This window comes from Larus michahellis, unplaced genomic scaffold, assembly GCF_964199755.1.
Source record: "Larus michahellis unplaced genomic scaffold, bLarMic1.1 SCAFFOLD_53, whole genome shotgun sequence".
NCBI classification, from domain to species: domain Eukaryota; kingdom Metazoa; phylum Chordata; class Aves; order Charadriiformes; family Laridae; genus Larus; species Larus michahellis.
The window spans coordinates 1,359,521-1,381,930 of NW_027436360.1; the positions used below are offsets into that span (position 1 = coordinate 1,359,521).

Genomic DNA, 22,410 nt, shown 5'->3' on the forward strand with positions numbered 1-22,410 from the left:
TTACTGGAGGGCCGACGACCGCTCTCGGGGCCGGGCGGGCGGCACCGATGCCGCTCCAGGCGGCGCAGAGCTCGCCGGTGCCCCGGCGGTCCCGGTTCGGCCTCCAGCCGCCGCTCTCTCGGGACAGGCGCCGGACCGGGCAGCCGCGAAGCCGCGCATGCGCACGAGCTGCGGAGCCGAGGGGCGGGGCCGGAGGGGGGGGGGGCGGGGGGGGGCCTCGTCCACCGGAACGGGAGAATCGGGGATATGGGCCTTTTCCCGCATGAATTATGGGGTTTTTTTCCGCATTTTTTTTTTGTTTTCCTTTCCGGCTGCACGAGCCCAGCTGCAGCCCCGGCCCCCGCAGTCGCGCCGCCCTTTACACAAACGTTAATCTGTGTTTTATACATATATTATATCTGTATTTTACACAAACGTTAATCTGTGTTTTATACATATATTATATCTGTATTTTACACAAACATTACATCTATATTTTACACAAACGCTGTATCTGTATTTTACACAAACGTTATATCTGTAATTTGTGTTTTCTGTTCACTCTTACGCGGAGAATCTGCCTAAACACGTACGTCCGCGCAGGCCGCCGGCTCACCCGTCTGTTCTGACACTAAAACCTTTCTGTAAATGCATTTTTTAAGTACTTTTATATTCTGGGACCTTTTGTGTAACGCAGAAGCACAGAATCAGCGAGTCCTCAGAGACGGAGGTTTTTATTTTGAACTTATTTCACACCCACAAACGAATATTATTTCTCAATACACACATTCCTTACGTATAAATGAGAGATTTCAGTCTGTCCCGACGCCTCACGCCCGCAGTTACAGGTTTTCCCATTTTTTTAACGCATCCCGAGAATTAGAGAGAATTAGAGAAATAGAGCCGCGGCCCTACCGGAAAATGCTTCGCAGGCTGGCTCGGCGGCGCCAGGTGGGCACCGGTGGCGCCGAGGCTGATGGCCGCCGCAAAGCCCGCAGCCCCACGGGCTGTGGGGCCACGCGAGCGGCTGCCAAAGAGCTTTCCAACGAGGCACGGCTTTCCCTCCTGGCTCTTCGGGCGTGGGAGCAATCTCCCGATCTCCCGACATATGGAAATTTTGGAGCATTTTCGTGCTGCCTTCAGCCTGAAAACCACCCTTTTCCACTTGGCGCCGCGCCAGCCTCCAAAATTTCCGTATGTCCGGACATCGGGAGATGGGTCCCACGCCCAAACGCCAGGAGGGAAAACTGTGCCTTGTTCTAAAGCTCCATGGAACCCCCTTCGTTTGACGACTCAGCCAGCGCCGGTTCGAAAGACAACAGGGCACAAGAAAGATAAGCAAAAAAATAACAGGGAGATGTAGAAAAAAACCATGAAAAAAGTGACAGGGTGCAGGACAGAGAGGGAAGAATGGGGAATCACAGACGGGGAAATGGTTAGAAGGAGACGGAGACCCAAAATTTCGAAAGGCGCAGGATGCAAGAATCGTAGCCAAGACTTGAAAGACAGGTACGCAGGACTGCACAGAAAGAGAGGGAGGAAGACGACGATGAAAAGCGACGGGGTGCAAGAAACGTGGGAAAGAAATTAAAATTTGTTTTGGGGAGACAGATAGAGGGAAAGGCAGCAAGAAGAACTGAAAACCGACGGGGATCAAGAAACATCAGAATCAGAAAGAAAGAGACGGAAAGTAAGAAATTAAGTTTCGAAAGAGACCGGGTACAAGAAGCCCAGTCAAGCGTGAAAAGACGAGGCCAGGGAGCGCAGCAGAAGTCATCTGTGGTGGGTTGACCTCGGCTGGCCCCTGGGGACCCACCCAGCCGCTCCGTCGCTGCCCTTCCTCCACGAGACACGGGGAGAAATGCATTTTCTGCGCCGACAGCGGGGCCTCCACGGGTCGCAGGGGACTCTCTGCTCCGCTCCCGGCCGGCGTTGCCGACCGCGGCCTTGTTCGCCCAGCGGCGGGTCCCTCTCTGAGCTGGCTGTGCCCAGCGTGGGGGGAGCTCCCGGCGTCTTCTCACACAACCCACCCCCGCAAAGACCTCATCACGTGAACCCGAGACAACGGCCGCCTGCTGCGGGGCAGAGAAGCCGGGGCGGCAGGGGACGGGCAAAGGGAGCCGCAGGGGAAAGAAAGGAGACAGCCACGGGCTACAGCCCAGACAGGAGAACGCGAGAGGGGGAGAACCACGGGGACAAAAGTTGGCTGTGGGACAGACCTTTCCATACGATAACGTCGTTTGTATAATATAGCGGACGGAGGTACGGCTCTGCTCACCCCAAAAAAAACCCCTTAATTAAAGAGCTGCCCACGCCACCTGCTGATGGCTACTCCATGGGAGTCGACTCCGCCGCCTTGGCCTCGACGGCCTCGTTAGGACGTATTAACCGCGAACTCTTGTTGGGTTTCCTCCTCCCCCCGACTCCACGCGACCCGGCAGAGCAGCTCCGAGCCCCAAGACGCGCAAGCACAGACCCAACGCCCCTCGGCGAGGAGAGGAGGCTCTCGGCGAGGGGGACGCCGCCCCGGCGTAAGCCACCGTCAGGCAAGGAGACCTGCGGGACCCCGACGGCGACGCGGGAAAGGCTCGAGGGAAGCCCCAGGAAAGGAGCGCAACGCCACGGCCCGGGAGAACGAGCCACTCTCCAACGGAGAAGACGAACGCGCCGGACGCCCGGCTGCCAGACCCAAGGACTGAAGGACGGAGGGAAGAAGTCGCAGTCACTGAAAATGGACGGGTAGGGAAGAGGGCTGCTCCCGCAGCCGGGAGCAAGGCCGCGAACCAGGAGCGTCCAGAAACTTCCGAGACGCCGGAGCCAGCCACGCTTGAAGCTTACGACGCAGGAAAAGCAGCCCCCGACTGGGGCGATGGCGACGAGGACGGGCCTTGGAGGCTGTAGGGACGGCGCCTCAAGCGCAGGGGGAACACGGAGACCCACGGAAGGTCTAAGAGGCAGAAAAGGCGCCGCGCACACAACCCGCTGCCGTCGCCTGCCCAAAGGGGACGGCGTCCAGCCCCTCCGCCCGGCTCCAAAACGCCTCCCTGCGACCCCCGGGCCGTCACACGGCGTCGCGCAGCCACCGGCGGCACCGTCCCTCCCAGCGCCGGGCGCCCACCCGCCTCCCCACGGGGCCCCGCTTGCCGCGTCCGTCGCCCGTCGGTGGCCAGAGCAGGCGGGACCCTGCCGACACCCAAACCCAGGGGCAAAACCGAGGCGGCGGAGGCCGGTGAACCCGCCGACCCCTCTCCCGGCCGACCCCCGGCGCCGAAACTGGAGAAAAACCCCTTCCCTCCTCCGCAGCCGTCGGGGAAGGGCCCCCCGCTCCCTCATGGCGGCGCCCGTCGGTCAACCAGCGGGAAAGGCGCCGCGCGTGCGCAGTGCGGCTGTACGGCACAGGGGGGCGCCATGATCCGTACGGCTGCACGGAAAAGAGGCCGCGCATGCGCAGTACGGCTGTACGGCACTGGGGGGCGCCATGAGCCGTACGGCTGTACGGAAAAGAGGCCGCGCATGCGCAGTAGGGCTGTACGGAAAAGAGTCCGCGCATGCGCAGTGCGGCTGTACGGCACAGGGGGGCGCCATGAGCCGTACGGAAAAGAGGCCGCGCATGCGCAGTGCGGCTGTACGGCACAGGGGGGCGCCATGAGCCGTACGGAAAAGAGGCCGCGCATGCGCAGTACGGCTGTCCGGAAAAGAGGCCGCGCATGCGCATTACGTGTGTACGGAAATGGCGCCGCGCATGCGCAGTAGGGCTGTACGGAACTGGGGGGCGCCATGAGCCGTAGGGTTGCACGGAAAAGAGGCCGCGCGTGCGCAGTACGGCTGTACGGAAATGACGCCGCGCGTGCGCAGTGCGGCTGTACGGCACTGGGGAGCGCCATGAGCCGTACGAAAAAGAAGCCGCGCATGCGCAGTGCGGCTGCCCGGTAAATTCCCCTCACTTTCCCCCCAATTTGCCCACTTTTCCCCTCAACTCGCCCGCTCTACCCCACGAAATGGCGCCCAGCCCCTTAAGATGGCGGCGCACACACACACACCCCCCCCCCCGCACGCGCCCGACGCACTGCGCACGCGCCTGACGCACCGCCCCGCTCCCCCGGAGGGGCGGGGCCGGGGAGCGGCGCGGAGGGGTTCGCGTAACGCGGCCCTGTGAGGCGGCGGAGGGATCCGCGCCGGCGCGCTGAGTCCCTTTAAAGAGGCGGAGGGCGCCGCGCCTGCGCAGTGCGGTCCGCGGCCGCCGCCGCCGCTTTATTCGGTTTTCTCGGGGCGGGGGATTAAAAGTCGGTTCTGGCGCCGGGAACGCGGTCTCCGTGCGCGCTCGGACGTGGCTGCGGCTCCGGCTCCGGCTCCGGCTCCGGCTCCGGCTCCGGCTCCGGCTCCGGCTCCGGCTCCGGCGGGGGTCGAAGGTTGCAGCTTGAGGCCGGGGGGGGGGGGGGAGGGTGGGGGTCGATCCCTGAGGGGGGTCGGGGGGGTCCTGGGGAGTCTCAGGGGGTCCCAGAGGCTCCTGGGGGGGATCTGGGGGGGGTATTGGGGGGTCCTGGGGGGCATCAGGGGGCTATTGGGGATCTCAGGGGGTCCCAGAGGCCTCTGGGGGGGGCATTGGGGGGTATCAGGGGGCTATTGGGGATCTTGGGGGGGTCTCAGGGGAGATTTTGGGGGGTCCTGGGGTGCCCTAGGGGGGGTTGGGGGCTCTAGGGGGATCCTGGGGGGAGATTGGGGGGGTCCCAAGTGATTGGGGGGGGGGGGTGGCTGAGGGAGCATTAGGGGGTGCCAGGAGGTTTGGGGGTATTTTTGGGGGGGGGGGGGGGGGTCTCGGGGGTTTGGGCGTCCCGGGATGGTTTTGGGGCATCCCAGGGGTTTTTGGGGGGGGTCCCTGGGGGGCTTCAGAGGGGCGTTGGATGGATTTTGGGGGGGGGGGGGGGTCCCAGGGCGTTTTGGGGAGTTCTGGGGGGTTTTTGGAGGTTCCGGAGTGGCTTGGGGGGGGGGGAGGGGGTGGGGGGGGGGCGATTTTGGAAGGTCCAGGGGTGGTTTTGGGGGATCCCAAGGGGATTTTCGGGGGGTCCTGGGTGGGGTTGGGGGGGGGGAGGGGCATTGGGGGGGGTTTGGGGGTCCCTGGGGTGATTTGGGAGGGGGTCTTGGGGAATTCTGGAAGGTTCTGGGGTGGTTTTGAGCCGTTCCGGGGTTTTTGGGGATCCCTGTGGTGATTTTTGGGGGGCTCCCGGGGGGGTTTTGGGGCATCCCAAGGGGATTTGGGGGGGTCCTGGATGGATCTTGGGGGGGGCGGGGGGGGGGGGTTCTGGGGACTCTCGTCTGGATTTTGGGGGGTTCCTGGGGGATTTGGGGGGGGGGGGGTCCCAGGGTGGTTTTGGGGCATCCCAAGAGATTTGGGGGGTCCTGGGGGGGGGGTTGGGGGGGATTCGGGGAAGCCTTGGGTAGATTTGGGGGGGTCCTGGGTGGATTTTTGGGGGTCCCGGGGTGGTTTTGGGGCGTCCCAGGGTTTTTTGGGCGGGGCGGGGTCTATGGGGCGGGGTCTATGGGGCGGGGGCGCCCCCCCCCAGGCTGCCCCGGGAGAGGGTGCGGCTGCGGCCCCGCTCGCCCTCCCCGGAGGCGGAGCTGGAGACGGAGGCGGTGCGGGAGCGGGAGAGGCGCGTCATGGCCGCCGCCGCCACTGCCGGGAGGGCGTGGCGTCAGGGGACACGCCCCCTGCCCCGCAAGCCCCGCCCCTTGGAGCCCCGCCCCCCGCAGCCCCCCACCCCACCCCCCCCAAGGGGGGTTAGTGCAGGGGGAAATGCCCTCAGGCCACGCCCCCTCCCCTAAGCCACGCCCCCTCCCCTAAGCCACGCCCCCTCCCCTAAGCCACGCCCCCTCCCCGAAGCCCCGCCCCACGCCAACGCAAGGAAACAGGCCCCGCCCCCCTCCGAGCGGCCCCAATAGGGTTAATGGAAGGGAGGAGGCCACGCCCCCTTGCCGCAAGCCACGCCCCCAAGCCCCCCGTGGGGTTAGTGCGGAGCTGCAGGACACGCCCCCTTTATTAGGCCACGCCCCCCCGTACAGCAAGCCACGCCCATAGGCCACGCCCCCCCCACGGGGTTAGTGCGGGGGAGGAGCCCCCGAGGCCACGCCCCCTCCCCGAGGCCACGCCCCCTCCCCGAGGCCACGCCCCCCTCCCCGAGGCCACGCCCCTCGTGCACCCCGTGACATCACACGTGACCTCACAAAGGGGCGGTGCCGCCACACGTGGGGGTGGGGGGAGGGGGAGGGGGGAGGTGACGTGAGGCGGGGGGGGGGGAGGGTGTGGCCTCACGCGTGACATCACCGCTGACGTCATCGCTGACGTCTCTCCCTACCTGGCCCCACGCTGCGCTTGCGGTCCAGGACGTGGGGGACTGGGGGGGGGGTAATTAACCCCCCGGAGCAATTAATTACCCCCCCGGGTCACTGATTACCCCCACCCCCCACCCCCCCCCCCGCAGCCATTCATTACCCCCCCCAGGGCCATTAATTAACTGCGGGGGGGCTAATAACGCACCCCACCCCCCCCGGGCAGATTTATACCCCAGGAAAAGCAGTTAATTACCCCCCCCCGGAGCACTAATTAACCCAGGGGTCATTAATTGCTGTCCCCGGGGGTCTTCATTACCCCCCAGGGCAATTAATTGCCCCCCCCAGAGTGGGATTTTCCCCCCCCTTGGGTGCTAATTTCTCCCCGGGGGGGGGGGGGGGGTTAATGAGCTCTCATGAATATTAATGAGCACTAATTGTACTCACTGTAGCCCATGCCCTGCACGAAGTACTTGAAGGCCTCTGTCAGCTTGGCCGGCTGGGGGGGGGGGGGCGGGGTCAAGGCCACGCCCCTTTAGGCCACGCCCCCCTTTAAGCCACACCCCAAACCCCCCCTTACAGGGGACCCCTCCCCTTTAAGCCCCGCTCCCTCCCCTTAGGCCACGCCCCCTCCCCCTCAAACCACGCCCACACCCCCTTATATGGGGGGGGACGCCCTGAGGCCACGCCCCCCTCCCCCCTTAGCCACGCCCCCCCCACCAACCCCTTCTATGGCTTTGGCGCCCCCTTAGGCCACGCCCCCTCCCTTCCAAGCCCCGCCCCTACAGCCCCCCATAGAAGGCCGGTGCCAGGCCACGCCCCCCCTTAGGCCACGCCCCCTCAGTCTCCCAGACCACGCCCCCTCCCCCTCAAGCCACGCCCCCCCCCCGTTGGCGCTGGTGACCTTTGACCCCTCACCTGGCTGAGCTGGGGCTGCCCCCCTCCGTCCGCCATCTGTGGGGCGGGGGGTCAAAGGTCAAGGTGGGGTCAAAGGTCACGGGGTCGGGGGGTCAAAGGTCACGGGGTCGGGGGGTCAAAGGTCACCTTGAGGAAGGAGGTCTGGGTGGGGTCCAGCTTGGCGTTGCACTCCACCTGGGGGGGGGGGGGGACGGGGGGGGCCGTGGCGGGGGTCACGTGACTCCACGAGGGCCACGTGACGGGCCACGTGACGGGGCACGTGACCTCACGGGGGGGCGGGGTCAGGTGACGTCACTCACCACGGCCTCCTCGTGGGGGGAGCCGTCGCCCACCACCAGCAACACGGGGCAGCTTTGGGGGGGGGGGGGGGAGAGGGGGGAGAGGGGGGTCAAAGGTCACCATGGGGGGTCGGAGGCCATCCCGGAGGCACGGGGTCAAAGGTCAGAGGGGCGGGGGGGGTCGGCTCACCGCAGGCTGCCGGCCCCGCTGCGCGCCAGGCCCAGGTCACCGCGGCTGCGCGGCCCCGGCAGGAGCAGGAGCAGGAGCAGGAGCAGGAGCAGGGAGCCGCCACGGTGAGTGCCCCCAGTGCACACCAGTACACACCAGTACACACCAGTGCCCCCCCGGTGCCCCCCCGGTGCCCCCCAGTGCCCCCCCAGTGCCCCCCAGTACACACCAGTACACACCAGTGACCCCCAGTGCCCCCCCAGTGCCCCCCCAGTGCCTCCCAGTACACACCAGTACAGACCAGTGCCCCCCCAGTGCCTCCCAGTACACACCAGTACAGACCAGTGCCCCCCAGTGCCCCCCAGGGCCTCCCAGTACACACCAGTGCCCCCCCAGTGCCCCCCCAGTGCCTCCCAGTACACACCAGTGCCCCCCCAGTGCCCTCCCAGTGCCCCCCAGTGCCCCCCCAGGGCCTCCCAGTACACACCAGTACACACCAGTGCCCCCCAGTGCCCCCCCAGTGCCCCCCAGTGCCCCCCCAGGGCCTCCCAGTACACACCAGTACACACCAGTGCCCCCCAGTGCCCCCCCAGTGCCTCCCAGTACACACCAGTACAGACCAGTGCCCCCCAGTGCCCCCCCAGGGCCTCCCAGTACACACCAGTGCCCCCCCAGTGCCCCCCCAGTGCCTCCCAGTACACACCAGTGCCCCCCCAGTGCCCTCCCAGTATAACCCAGTGCCCCCCAGTGCCCCCCCAGTGCCCCCCCAGTGCCTCCCAATATAGCCCAGTGCCCTCACAGTGCCCCCCAGTACAGCCCAGTCCCCTCCCAGTGCCCCACAGCCCCCTCCCAGTGCCTCCCAGTATATCCCAGTGCCCCCCAAATGCCCCCCAGCCCCCTCCCAGTGCCTCCCAGTATATCCCAGTGCCCCACAGTCCCCTCCCAGTGCCTCCCAGTAACATCCCAGTCCCTCCCAGTGCCCCACAGCCCCCTCCCAGTGCCCCCCAGTACAGACCAGTACACACCAGTACAGACCAGTGGCCCCCCAGTGCCCCCCAGTACACACCAGTGCCCCCCCAGTGCCCTCCCAGTGCCCCCCAGTACAGCCCAATCCCTCCCAGTGCCCCACAGCCCCCTCCCAGTGCCTCCCAGTGTAACCCAGTGCCTCCCAGTGCCCCCCAGCCCCCTCCCAGTATAGCCCGGTGCCCTCCCAGTGCCCCACAGCCCCCCCCAGTGCCTCCCAGTATATCCCAGTCCCTCCCAGTGCCCCACAGCCCCCACCCAGTGCCCCCCCAGTGCCCTCCCAGTGCCCCCCAGTACAGCCCAGTGGCTCCCAGTGCCCCCCAGCCCCCCACCTGTTGTACATGCCCCACAGCAGGGGGGCGTTGGGGGTCGCCCCCAGCCGGGCCCGGCTGCTCTGCACGGCCGGGGGGGCGGCCGACAGCTCCTCCTGTGGGGCAGACCCACAAGTGAGCCGCAACTGACCCCCCGCCGCTCCCCCGGACCCACAACCGACCCGTAACCCACCCCGAGACCCATAACTGACCCCCCCCAGGGCCACGGCTGACCCACCACCGACCCACAAGTGACCCCCCAGGACCCATAACTGATCCCCCCCAGCCCCACAAGTTCCTCCCCCCGGCCCCACAAGTGCCCCCGGCCCCACCTGGGTGAAGAGATGGGCCAGGATCATGTCGGTGGTGGAGGACGTCAGGCCCGAGAGCTGTGGGGCAGCAAGTGGGGCGCCATGGGACCCACAGCGACCCACAGCGACCCATAAGGAGCCGCGGGACCCATGGAACCTACAGGGACCCATGGGACCCACAGAGACCCCTAGAGTCCAGCGAGACCCATAGAGACCCATGAGACCCATAGAGACCCACAGTGACCCATAGAGACCCACGGGACCCATTGGGACCCACAGGGACCCACAGTGACCCATAGAGACCCACGGGACCTATTGGGACCCATGGGACCCACAGTGACCCATAGAGACCCACGGGACCCATTGGGACCCACAGGGACCCACAGTGACCCATAGAGACCCACGGGACCCATTGGGACCCACAGGGACCCACAGTGACCCATAGAGACCCACGGGACCCATTGGGACCCATGGGACCCACAGTGACCCACAGAGACCCGTGGGACCCACAGGGACCCGGCGGGACCCATAGGTGCCCCATAGCCCCATGGACACCCGTAAGTGACCCACAGAACATCTAGAGGTGCCCCATAGCGCCGTGGAGACCCATAAGTGACCCGCGGCTGCCCCGTAGCCCCATGGAGACCCATAAGTGACCCATAGGTGCCCCATGGAGACCCATAGAAGACGTAAAGGTGCCCCATATGCCCACGGAGACCCACTAAGCGCCCCACAGCCGCCCCACGGCTGCCCCACGGCCGCCCCACGGCCGCCCCACCTTGTGCGCGGCCCAGTCCATCCAGCCCTTGGCCTGGGGGTCGATGTTGACCAGCACCAGCCCCTCCACCGCCTCGGGGTGCAGCAGCTGTGGGGCAGGGCCGGGGGTCACCTCCTGCCCCACGGCGGCCCTCCCTGCCCCATAGACACCTCCCCGGACCCATAGATTCCCCGCCGGCCCCACAGCAACCCCCAAGAACCCAACCCAGGAGCTCCTCAAACCTCCTCCGGACCCACAGCGATCCCACCCAAGGGCCCTCCTGCCCCACAGCGACCCCCCTGCCCCATAGCGGCCTCCCCAGCCCCATAGATTCCCCCCCCCCAGAGCCCTCCAGACCCACGGCGACCCCCCCAGACCCCCAAATTCCCCCCCCAGAGACCCTTCAGGACCTCTCCAGAACCCCCCCAGATCCCTCCAGCCCCACAGCGACCCCCAAGTTCTCCCCCAAGGAACCCCCCCAAACCCCCTCCAGACCCACAGTGACACCCCCCCCCCCCCGACCCACATGTGTCCCCCCAGATGCCCCGCAACCCCCCCGCCAGACCCACAGATCCCCCCCAGGTGACCCATAGCCCCCCTGAGACCCACAGATCCCCACAGAACCCCCCCCAGATGCCCCACACACCCCCCCCCCAGAGACCCCCAGGACCCCCCCTCCAAGGACCCACAGATCTCCCCCCAAGATGCCCCATAACCACCCCCGAGACCCCCCATGTGCCCCCCCCCCGCCCCCAGCCCCACTCACCCCAAATTTCGCCAGGACGAAGGCGCCGGCCCCCACCCCCATCCCGATGATGCTGGCGATGCTGGGGGGGGCGGGGGAGGGGGGCAGTGTCACGAGGTCAAGGTCATCCTGACCCCCCCCCCCTCCACGCCCACCCCCCCCCCCCGCTATGGGGCAGCCCCCCAACTCACTTGAGGTACTGGAGGATGCAGGGGATCATCTCGGCCAGTTGCTCCAGCGAGGGGTACTGGTACCTGGGGGGCAGGGGGGGGCCAACGGGTCAACGGGGGGGTCAGTGGGGTCAATGGGGCCAGCTTGGGGGTCAATGGGATCACGGGAGGTCAACTGTGGGTCAACGGGGCCAACTTGGGGGTCAATGGGATCATGGGAGGTCAACTGTGGGTCAACGGGGCCAACTTGGGGGTCAATGGGATCATGGGAGGTCAACTGTGGGTCAACGGGGACAACTTGGGGGTCAATGGGATCATGGGAGGTCAACTGTGGGTCAACGGGGCCAACTTGGGGGTCGGTGGGGTCAATGGGGCCAACTTGGGGGTCAATGGGATCATGGGAGGTCAACTGTGGGTCAACGGGGCCAACTTGGGGGTCACTGGGGTCAACCAGGAGGTCGGTGGGGACAACTTGGGGGTCAATGAAGCCATCTGGGGGGCCAACAGGGTCAACTCGGGGGTCGGTGGGGTCAATGGGATCATGGGAGGTCAACTGTGGGTCAATGGGGCCAACTTGGGGGTCGGTGGGGTCAATGGGGCCAACTTGGGGGTCAATGGGATCATGGGAGGTCAACTGTGGGTCAACGGGGCCAACTTGGGGGTCAGCGGGGCCAACTTGGGGGTCACTGGGGTCAAGCGGGAGGTCGGTGGGGCCAACTTGGGGGTCAATGAAGCCAACTGGGGGGCCAACAGGGTCAACTCGGGGGTCGGTGGGGTCAATGGGATCATGGGAGGTCAACTGTGGGTCAATGGGGCCAACTTGGGGGTCGGTGGGGTCAATGGGGCCAACTTGGGGGTCAATGGGATCATGGGAGGTCAACTGTGGGTCAACGGGGCCAACTTGGGGGTCAGCGGGGCCAACTTGGGGGTCACTGGGGTCAAGCGGGAGGTCGGTGGGGCCAACTTGGGGGTCAATGAAGCCAACTGGGGGGCCAACAGGGTCAACTCGGGGGTCAGTGGGGTCAATGGGATCATGGGAGGTCAACTGTGGGTCAGTGGGGCCAACTTGGGGGTCACTGGGGTCAACTGGGAGGTCGGTGGGGCCAACTTGGGGGTCAATGAAGCCAACTGGGGGGCCAACAGGGTCAACTCGGGGGTCGGTGGGGTCAATGGGGCCAACTTGGGGGTCAATGGGATCATGGGAGGTCAACTGTGGGTCAGCGGGGCCAACTTGGGGGTCAGCGGGGCCAACGGGGAGGGGCAACGGAGACTCAAGGTGGTCAATCAAGGGTTCGAGCGGGGTCAAGCGGGGCGGGATCAGCGGGGCTGGGGGGGGGGGGGGTTGGGGGGCGGGCGATGGGGGTCGCGGGGCGCCGTGGGTCGCACCCTGGGGGGTAGGGGGGGGCGCCCTCCTCCATGCCGGGGGGGTCGACGTGGACCACCAGGAAGTTCTTGACGATCTCCCCCATCTCCTCGTGGGCGAAGAGCGGGGCGAAGCACGACTCGTCTGGGGACGGCCCCACCCCACGGCTATGGGGCTGGACCCACGGCCGTGGGGCAGGGGGCACCCACGGGGCCGGGGAAGGGATGGAAGGGCCCCAGGTGCCCGGGGAGGGGGGACCCAGGGGACTGGGGAGGGGACCCAGGTGGCCGGGGGGACCCCCACCTATGGGGCTGGACCCGGATCTATGGGGCAGAGGGGACCCAGGTGTCCAGGGGCACCCACATCTATGGGGCTGGGGACCCCCACCTGTGGGTCTGTCCCCCCATCTCTGGGTCTGGGCCCCCCAGATGTGGGCCTGGTCCCCCATCTATGGGTCTGGGACCCCCCGGTGTGGGTCTAGAACCCCCATCTCCAGGTCTGGAACCCCCATCTCTGGGTCTGGGGCCCCCATGTGTGGGTCTGTCCCCCCATGTCTGGGCCTGGTCCCTCATCTATGGGTCTGGGACCCCCCGGTGTGGGTCTACAACCCCCATCTCCAGGTCTGGGACCCCCATCTGTGGGTCTGTCCCCCCATCTCTGGGTCTGGGCCCCCCATGTCTGGGTCTGTCCCCCCATCTCTGGTCTAGAACCCCCATGTGTGAGCCTGGTCCCCCATCTATGGGTCTGGCCCCCATGTGTGGCTCTGGGACCCCCATCTATGGGTCTGTCCCCCCATCTCCGGGTCTGGGACCCCCATGTGTGGGTCTGTCCCCCCATCTCTGGCTCTGGGCCCCCCCTCTATGGGTCTGGGCCCCCCCGGTGTGGGTCTAGAACACTCATCTCCAGGTCTGGGACCCCCAGGTGTGGGTCTGGAACCCCCCTCTATGGGTCTAGAACCCCCACATGTGGCTCTGGGACCCCCATCTATGGGTCTGGGACCCCCATCTCTGGATCTGGGACCCCCCTCTATGGGTCTGTCCCCCCATCTCTGGCTCTGGGCCCCCCTCTATGGGTCTGGGACCCCCAGGCGTGGGTCTGCCCCACGGCGGGGGGGACTCACGCGTGTGCCCCACGTCGGGGAAGGTGAGCAGGGCCGGCCGGGGGGGGCGGGGGGTCCCCGCCAGGGTGACGGCGACGGCGCCGAAGGGCGTCTCCAGCAGCGCCCCCTGCGGGGGGGGGCGGGGGGGCGGCTGCAATTCCCCGGGTCCAGCCCAGAAGCGCCTTTTCGTACCCAAACGGCCCCTTTTCCCCCCAAACCCGCCCCCTCTGCCCCCAAACCGCCCCCTCTGCCCCCAAACCGCCCGCCTCGCCCTAAATCCCCCGCTTCCGCCCCAAATTGCCCCTGTCCCCCCCCAAATCCCAGATTTTAGCCCCCAACGGCTCTTTTTTTGGCCCTAAATCTCCCCTTTTCACCCCAAAATCACAACTTTGCCCCCAAATTTGCCTCTTCCCCCCCCAAAAACCCGCTCAGATCCCCCCGAGCCCCCTGCTTTGCCCCCAGAAACCTCCCCTTTTGCCCCCGAGACGCCCCCAGTTTTGCCCCCAATCCCCCATTTCCCACCCAACCCCCCCCCTTTTTTCCCCCAAAACCCCTTTTTTCCCCCCCAAGACCCCCCCAAAACCCCACAGTTTTGCCGCAAAACCCCCCGTTTTCCCCCAAAACCCCCTTCATTCCCCCAACCCCCCCCAACTTTCCCCCCCAAAACCCCCCCTTTGCCCCAAAACCCCCCTTTTGCCCCAGAACCCCCTTAATTGCCCCCAAACCCCCATTTTCCCCCCAAACCCCCCCAATTTCGCCCCCAGCCCCCCCTTCCCCCCCAATTTTCCCCCCAAAACCCCTTTTTCCCCCCAAACCCCCCCTTTTGCCCCCGAACCTCCCTTTTTCCCCCAAACTCCCCCTTTATCCCCCAAACCCCCTTAATTGCCCCCCAACCCCCCCAATTTCGCCCCAAACCCCCATTTTCCCCCAAAACCCCCCAATTTTTACCCCCAACCCCCCCCTTCCCCCCCCAATTTTCCCCCCAAACCCCCCCTTCCCCCCCTTTTCCCCCAAAACCCCCTTAATTGCCCCCCAACCCCCCCAATTTCGCCCCCAAACCCCCATTTTCCCCCCAAAACCCCTTAATTCCCCCCGACCCCCCCAATTTTCCCCCCAAAACCCCTTTTTCCCCCCAAACCCCCCCTTTTGCCCCCAAACCCCCCCTTTTTCCCCCCCAACCCCCTTAATGGCCCCCCAACCCCCCGTTTTCCACCCCCCCCCCCCCAGTTTCACCCCCGACCCCCCGTTTCCCCCCTCCCCCCCCCCGTTTTTGCCCCCAAAAACCCCCTTTTTTTCCCCCCCCCTTTTTCCTCACCCTGCCGGGGGGGGGAGGGGCGGCCTCACGCAGCTCCATGACCTTGAACGTGGGGGAGGGGCGGGGTCAAAGGTCACGACGCCCCCCCTCCCCCCTCCCCCCCACTCACCCCCCCCCCCGTCCCGCCCCATAGATCCGGGGGGGGGGGGAGGGGGGTCCCGCGCGCGGCCCCACCTGCCACCTTCACGCGCCTTTGCCCGAAACTGCCCCTCCCCCACCCAAAACCGGCCCCTCCCCCCACACCCGCCCCTCCCCCCCCCCGGCCACGCCCTTCCCCCCCCCCCCCCGGAGGGATCCCGGGCGCTCCCGCCCCATAGATGGGGGTCCCAGCCCCATAGATGGGGGTCTCCCGGACGCCTGGGCCCGCCTTGCCCCATAGATGTGGGTCCCCCGCACGCCTGGGCCCCCCCTGCCCCATAGATGTGGGTCCCAGCCCCATGGATGTGGGTTCCCCGCACGCCTGGGCCCCCCCTGCCCCACAGATGGGGGTCCCAGCCCCATAGATGGGGGTCCCCCGCACGCCTGGGCCCCCCCCTGCCCCACAGATGTGGGTCCCAGCCCCATGGATGTGGGTCCCGGTTGTTGTGTCACTTCGTGTCCCCCCCCCCCGTGGGAAGGCGGTGGGTGGGGGAGGGGCGGGGCTATAATTAGCGCCTCGGGGGGGGGGGGAGGGGAGGGGAGGGGCTGCCCCGCCCCGCGCGATGACGTCACGACGCCAATTAACGCTGCCATCGCCTTAATTACCCCCGCGCGGCTCCTCGCCCCGCCCCCCCCCCCCCCCCCCCCCAATTAAGGGCCCGTTTCCTCATTAGGCGCCGCCCGGCCTTGAATGAAGGAGGAAATGAACGGCTGCCGCGTAATTAACGAGGGGGGGGTTAATCAGTGTAATTGGCCCCGGGGGGGGCAGGGAATTAACGCCTCGTTCGGGCTGCCGGCCTGCAATTAGGGGAGGGTGTAATTAAGGGGGGTAATTAGCCCTGTAATTAGGGGGGGTGATCGGGGGGGGGGTAATTAAGGGGGTAATTAATGCCCGCGGTTAATTCGGGGGGGGGGGGGAGGGGGTTGGTCCCTAAAGGTCTGGGGGGGGAATGACGCGGGGGGGGGACACGGGAGGGACACGGGGGGGACACGGGGGGGACACAGGGGGACACGGGGGGGACACGGATGGACACGGGATGGACACGGGGGGGACACGGGGGGGACACAGGGGGACACGGGGGGGACACGGAGGGACACGGATGGACACGGGATGGACACGGGGGGACATGGGGGGACACGGGGGGGACACGGGGGGGACACGTGGCCGATGTGTGAATGACACGGGAGGGACACGTCAGTAACATGGGACGGGGCCAGGACCGAGGCCCCGTCAATGGTTAGTTGACACGTGAGTGACACGGGATGGACACGGGACTGACACGGGATCGAGGCCCGGCCACGTGACACGGGATTAACATGGAATGAACACGGGATTGGAGACGGGACCGAGGCCCGGCTGAGGGGAATGAACATGTGGATGACACGTGAATGACACGTGAATGACACGGGACGGAGACAGGACCGAGGCCCGGCTGAGGGGAATCAACACGTGGATGACACGTGAATGACACGGGACTGACACAGGACGGAGACGGGGATCGAGGCCCGGCTGAGGGGAATCAACACGTGGATGACACGGGACTGACACAGGACGGAGACAGGATCGAGGCCCAGCTGAGGGGAATCAACACGTGGATGACACGGGAACGACATGTGAATGACACGGGACTGACACATGAATGACATGGGACCAGCACGTGAATGACACGGGACGGAGACGGGGATCGAGGCCCGGCTGAGGGGAATCAACACATGGGTGACACGGGAACAACATGTGAATGACACGGGACTGACACGTGAGTGACATGGGACGGAGACGGGGATCGAGGCCTGGCTGAGGGGAATCAACACGTGGGTGACACGTGAATGACACGGGAGCGACACGTGAATGACACGGGAGCGACACGTGAATGACACGGGATGGAGACGGGGATCGAGGCCCGGCTGAGGGGAATCAACACATGGGTAACACGGGAACAACATGTGGATGACACGGGACTGACACGTGAATGACATGGGACGGAGACGGGGATCGAGGCCTGGCTGAGGGGAATCAACACGTGGATGACACGGGACTGACACGGGAGCGACACGTGAATGACACGGGAGCGACACGTGAATGACACGGGAGCGACATGTAATTGCCACGGGACGGAGACGGGGCTCGAGGCCCAAGTGCGGGGAATCGACAGGGGAGCGACACGCCAACGACACGCCAACGACACGCCAGCGACGCGGCCCCGCCACGCAATCGCCGCGGGACGGCGCCGGGGGGAGCGCCCCGCGTTGGTGCCCCGCGTGCGCTAGGCGTGTGGCGTGTCCAGCTGCGGCGCCAGGGCCAGCAGGAGGCGCCGCAGGTGCCGTGCCCCGGCCTGGGCGGCCGCCAGCACCTCGGCGTGGCCACCGTGGGGCTGCCCCTCCCCCCCTTCCTCCTCCTCCTCCTCCTCCTCCTCCTCCTCCCGGTGGCCCCCGGGGGTGCTGTTGGTGATGAGGGACAGCCCCAGCAGGCGCAGGCCGCAGTGACGCGCCGCCGCCGCCTCCGCCACCGTGCTCATGCCTGCGGGAAGGGCCACACGCTACGCACACGCCAGGCACACGCTAACCACACGCCACGCGCACGCCGGGTTTTGGGGGGGGGCGTTCTGTAGCCCGCGGGGGGGGGGGGGGTGTCTTGGGGGGCGTGCTAGCGCGCCCTCAGCGTGCGCCTGCGCTCTCTAGGTATGTTCTGCCGTGTCCTTAGTGTGTCCTTAGCGTGTCCGAGGCCGCTGCGGCACGTTCTACCCTGTCCTTAGTATGTTCGTACCACGTTTCGCCCCGTCCTTAGCGTGTCCCTGGCATGTTTTAGCCGGCCCTCAGCATGTTGTAGCCCACTAGCGTGTTTCAGCAGGTTCTTAACCCGCTTTATCCCCCCCTTAGCGTGTTCTAAGCATGTTTTATCGTGTCCTACCACGTCTCACCACACTCTTAGCGTGTGCTTAGTGCTTCTGGCGTGTTTTAGCATGTTCTTAGCACCTTCCGGCACGGTTTTAGCGTGTTCTTCGCGTGTTTCGGCGCCTTTACCCTGCTCTTCGCGTGTTCTAAGCATGTTTTATCCCGCCCTCAGCGTGTTTCCTCACCCCCAAGCATGTTCTTAGCGTGTTCACGCTCTTCCCGGGGGCCTTCGACACCTGGGCTCGCCCCCCCCCCGGCACTTTTAGCGTGTTCTTAGCGTGTTCTTAGCCCGTTTCCCTCCGTAGCGCCCCCTCCCCACGGCCCTCGGCGCGTGCTCGGCGTGTGCTCGGCGTGTGCGCGGCGCGCGCCCACTCACCCACGGCGTCGGCGCCCAGGCGGCGCAGGAGGCGGCACTCGGCGCCCGTCTCGTAGCTGGGCCCCCCCACGCCGCAGTAGACGCCGGGCCGGGCCTGCAGCTCGGGGGGGGCCAAGGCCAAGGCCAGGCGCCGCAGCCCCACGTCGTAGGCGTCCGCCATGGGGGGGAAACGGGGCCCGAACCTTTTGGGGGGGGGGGGGGGGGGGGGAGAGAAAGGCACGGCTGGGTCCCCTCCGCCCCACAGAGGGGGGTGCCAGCCCCACGGGTGTGGGTCGCGCCTCGTCACTGACCTCTCGTCGTTAGGCCCCACCAAGGGGCTGCGGCCGGCCAGGCCGGGGAGGTCGATGTGGTCCTTGATGACCAGGAGGTGGCCGGGGGCCATGTGGGGCCGGAGGCTGCCGGCCGCGTTGGTCAACACCAGCGTGTGCACCCCCAGCAGGGCCAGCGTCCGCACCGGCATGACCACCTGGGGGGCAGGACCCACGTGTGTGGGGCTGGACCCACAGAGGCGTGGGGCGGAAGCCAGGGGTATGGGGGAGGGAGGGAACTAAAGTCGGGGGGAACCAAAGTTTGGGGTTGGGGGGGGGGGGGGGGGAGGGAAAGGAGGGCTGAGGGGACTCATATCTATGGGGCTGGACCCATAGATGCGTGGGGCAGGGGGGACCCAGGTGCCTGGGGATGGGGGCAACCAAAGTTGGGGGGAACCAAAATTCATGGCTCTGGGGGGGGGGAAGGGAAAAGGGGGGATGGGGGGAACTCATATCTATGGGGCTGGACCCACATCTATGGGGCAGGACCCATAGCTGCGTAGGGTGGGGGGGGGAGGGGGAGAACCAAAGTTGGGGGGAACCAAAGTTTGGGGTTGTTGGAGGTGGGGGGGGAGGGAAAGGGGGCCTGGGGGGGACTCATATCTATGGGGCGGGACCCACACTTCTGGGTCTGGGCCCCACACTTATGGGGTGGGGACCCACCTCTAGGGGGCTGGGACTAACCTGTACGGGGAAACACCTCCACCTATGGGGTGGGGACTGACAAATATGGGGCGGGCCCCACATCTATGGGGCTGGGACCCACACTTATGGGTCCGGGCCCCACACTTATGGGTCCGGGTGTACCTGGGCGGGGCTGTAGCCCTCGTAGAGGTGGAAGCGGCCCTGCAGGATGGCGCAGGGGGCGGCCCCCAAGCGCCCCACAACCAGCTGCCCCGCGTGGCCCTGCACTGGGGGAATGGGGGGGGGCGGAGCCGGGGGTCAGACCCACAAGTGACACCCCCCCCCCCAGTCCCACAAGTGGGCCCACACACACCCCCTGCCCCACAAGTGCCCCCCTCAGTGCCCCCAAATCCACCCCCCTGCCCCCCAAGTGGCCACCCCTGCCCCCCAATTGCCCCCAGCCCCCCAAGTGGCCCCTCCAGCCCCTAAACACCCCCTAAGTGGTCCCCCTCCCAGCCCCCCAAGTGCCCCCCACACCTCCCAGCCCCTCAAGTGCCCTCTCAGCCCCCCAAGTGCCCCCCAACTGGTCCCTCCAGTCCCCCAAGTGCCCCCAAATTCACCCCCTGCCCCCCAAGTGCCCCCTCCAGCCCCCCAAGTGGCCCCAGATGCACCCCTAGCCCCCCAAAACAGCCCCTAATGCCCTCCCAGCCCCCCAAGTGGACCCATATCTACCCCTAGCCCCCCAAAACAGCCCCCAATGCCCTCCCAGCCCCCCAAGTGGCCCCCCCAGCCCCCCAAGTGGCCCCATATCCACCCCTAGCCCCCCAAAACAGCCCCCAATGCCCTCCCAGCCCCCCAAGTGGCCGCCCCCAGCGGCCCCATATCCACCCCTAGCCCCCCAAAACAGCACCCTAAGTACCCTCCCAACCCCCCAAGTGGCCCCTCCCACCTCCCAGCCCCCCAAGTGCCCCCCCAATTGGCCCCTCCAGCCCCCCCAAGTGGCCCCCGATTCCCTCCTCCAGCCCCCCAAGTGGCCTCATAGTCCACCCCCAGCCCCCCAAGTGCCCCCCGCCGTGGGGCGACGGACCGGTGCTGCGGGGGAAGTGGGGGATGTCGGCGTAGGGGAAGGTGTGGGGCTCCTGCAGCTCCTGGGCCAGGGCCCCCAGCCCCGACCCACAGACCAGGGCCACCCGTGGGGGGGTGGGCACCCGGGCCCGCAGCCAGGCCGCCGCCTCCGCGCACGCCTCGTAGCTGGGGGGGGACGGGACACACGGACGCCCGCGTCACCCCATGGCGGGGAACCCCGGACCCATAGTTCGAGCCATGGGGCACGCGAGACCCATAGGGTGGCACCCAAGGTCAACCCAGAGCCATGGAGTGGCCCAACATGGCACCCAAGCCCCATAGATTGAGCCCCAAGGTCAAGCGGGACCCATAGATTGAGCCCCAAGGTCAAGCGGGACCCATAAGGTGGCACATGCTGGCAACTAAGACCCATAGGGTGGCACCCAACATCAACCAAGACCCATAGGGTGGCATGTGGGGGCACCCAAGACCCATAGGGTGGCACCCAATGTCAACCCGGACCCATAGGGTGGCCCAACATGGCACCCAAGACCCATAGCGTGACACCCAACATCAACCAAGACCCACAGGGTGGCATGTGGGGGCATCCAAGACCCATAGGGTGGCACCAAAGGTCAACCCGGACCCATAGGGTGACCCATGGTGGCACCCAAGACCCATAGGGTGGCACCCAACATCAACCAGGACCCATAGAGTGACATGTGGGGGCACCCAAGACCCATAGGGCGACACCCAAGGTCACCCAGGACCCGTAGGGTGACACATAGCAGCACCCGAGCCCCATAGCGTGACCCATAGCCCCATGGTGGGACCCACAGGGTGACCCACAAACCCTGGTGGGACCCATAGGAGCATCCACACCCCACAGGGTGCCCCACAGGCTGCCCCCCCCCGCCCCATAACGTGCCCCACAGGCTGCCCCTTGCCCCATAGGTCGCCCCACAGCCCCACCCCCTGCCCCATGGCCGAGACCTTGGACTCTCGGGGCCCAGGGCCAGACGGACTTTGGGACCCACGGAGGGAGGGAGGGAAAGGGTGGGGCCGCGCCTCCCCCGCTCTCTGAGGGGGGGGAGACACCCCAAAAAAGGGGGTCGGGGGGGACCCCCCATATCCCCCCAAAAAGGGGACCCATAAATGGGAAACACCCCCAGGCCCCCCAAAAAGGGGACCCAGGTGCTGGGACCCCCCCCCCCCCAGATCCCCTCAGAAAAGGGACCCATAAACGGGGGCCCCCCCCCCGAAAAGGGACGCAGATAAGAGGGACCCCCCTAAATCCCCTCGGAAAAGGGACCCAGAGGTGAGGACCCCCCCAGATCCCCTCAGAAAAGGGACTCATTTATGGCCCCCCCCCCAGATCCCCTCAGAAAAGGGACCCATTTATAGCCCCCCCCCCCCCCAAATCCCCTCAGAAAAGGGACTCATTTATGGCCCCCCCCCCCAGATCCCCTCAGAAAAGGGACCCATTTATAGCCCCCCCCCCCCCCCCAAATCCCCTCAGAAAAGGGACCCAGGAGGCCGGGACCCCCCCCAAATCCCCCCAAATAAGGGACCCAGGAGTGCGTGACCCCACAAAAATGGACCGAGGGAGCCCGAACTCCCCCAAATCCCCTCAGAAAAGGGACCCAAATGTGGGGACCCCCCCAGATCCCCTCAGAAAAGGGACTCATTTACCCCCCCCCCCCAAAATCCCCTCAGAAAAGGGACCCACAAGCCCGGGACCCCCCCAAATCGGGGACCCAGGAGTGCGGGACCCCGCAAAAATGGACCGAGGGAGCTGGAACCCCCCCCAAATCCCCTCATAAAAAGGACCCAAATATGGGGGGACCCCCCAAACCCCCTAAGAAAAGGCGCCCCCATCGCACCTGCCCTCCATGGCCGCCCGCCGCCTTCTGCCGCGACCCGGCCCCTTCCGGCCCTTTATATCGAGCGGCGCCGGCGTGACGTCATGCGCAGCCCCCCACCTCGCGCCGCCCGCGCCTCTCCACCAATCGGCTGCCCGTCGCCATGGAGACGCCGCCGCGCCCCCGCTCCAGCCCGCGGCGGGCCAATGGGAGGGCGCGGCGACACGGAGGCGGTCGCCTGGCAACGCGTCACGTGAGGGGAGGGCCCCAATGGGCAGCGAGCTGAATGGGGGGATCACGTGGGTGAGAGCGGGCCAATGGGAGAGCGCGGAGGGGAGGGCGGGGTCGCGTGGGGAGAGCGGGCCAATGGGAGAGGGCAGGGG

At 66.7% G+C, this 22,410-nt stretch overlaps 2 protein-coding genes across 3 annotated transcripts; both read right to left on the reverse strand.

The window, feature by feature from the left end:
* Nucleotides 1-5,091: 5,091 nt before the first annotated feature.
* Nucleotides 5,092-15,017, reverse strand: LOC141737261 (protein NDRG2-like). 2 transcript variants are annotated; one of them, XM_074571935.1, is made up of 16 exons: nt 14,937-15,017; nt 14,763-14,804; nt 13,469-13,574; nt 12,372-12,492; nt 11,007-11,069; nt 10,837-10,897; nt 10,092-10,178; nt 9,335-9,391; nt 9,024-9,118; nt 7,690-7,734; nt 7,521-7,572; nt 7,348-7,395; nt 7,222-7,257; nt 6,751-6,802; nt 6,330-6,368; nt 5,092-5,650 (listed from the first exon to the last, which is right to left on the reverse strand). In XM_074571935.1, exons 2-16 carry the CDS (start codon nt 14,799-14,801, stop codon nt 5,514-5,516), a joined length of 1,038 nt encoding a protein of 345 aa, XP_074428036.1. In that variant the 5' UTR covers nt 14,802-14,804; nt 14,937-15,017; the 3' UTR covers nt 5,092-5,513. The 2 variants fall into 2 exon arrangements, with proteins under 2 accessions (XP_074428036.1, XP_074428037.1); XM_074571936.1 differs by lacking the exon at nt 6,330-6,368.
* A 1,964-nt stretch (nt 15,018-16,981) lies between these two features.
* Nucleotides 16,982-22,155, reverse strand: PNP (purine nucleoside phosphorylase). Its single transcript, XM_074571937.1, has 6 exons — nt 22,049-22,155; nt 20,188-20,351; nt 19,284-19,387; nt 18,459-18,634; nt 18,169-18,350; nt 16,982-17,418 (listed from the first exon to the last, which is right to left on the reverse strand). Exons 1-6 carry the CDS (start codon nt 22,057-22,059, stop codon nt 17,165-17,167), a joined length of 891 nt encoding a protein of 296 aa, XP_074428038.1. The 5' UTR covers nt 22,060-22,155; the 3' UTR covers nt 16,982-17,164.
* Between the last annotated feature and the right edge of the window lie 255 nt (nt 22,156-22,410).

Bases quoted from the DNA above. Each gene is read 5' to 3' on its own strand.
- PNP (XM_074571937.1), bottom strand. The intron at 18,635-19,283 runs GTACACCCGGAC...CCTGCCCCCCAG, and splicing joins AGGGCTACAGCCCCGCCCAG to GTGGTCATGCCGGTGCGGAC. The intron at 17,419-18,168 runs GTGAGTGGGCGC...CCCTTCCCGCAG, and splicing joins CCTGGGCGCCGACGCCGTGG to GCATGAGCACGGTGGCGGAG.
- LOC141737261 (XM_074571935.1), bottom strand. From the start codon at position 14,801: ATGGAGCTGCGTGAGGCCGCCCCTCCCCCCCCCGGCAGG. The intron at 9,119-9,334 runs GTGGGGCCGGGG...TCTGCCCCACAG, and splicing joins TGGCCCATCTCTTCACCCAG to GAGGAGCTGTCGGCCGCCCC. The intron at 7,573-7,689 runs GTGAGCCGACCC...CCCCCCCCAAAG, and splicing joins AGCGGGGCCGGCAGCCTGCG to CTGCCCCGTGTTGCTGGTGG.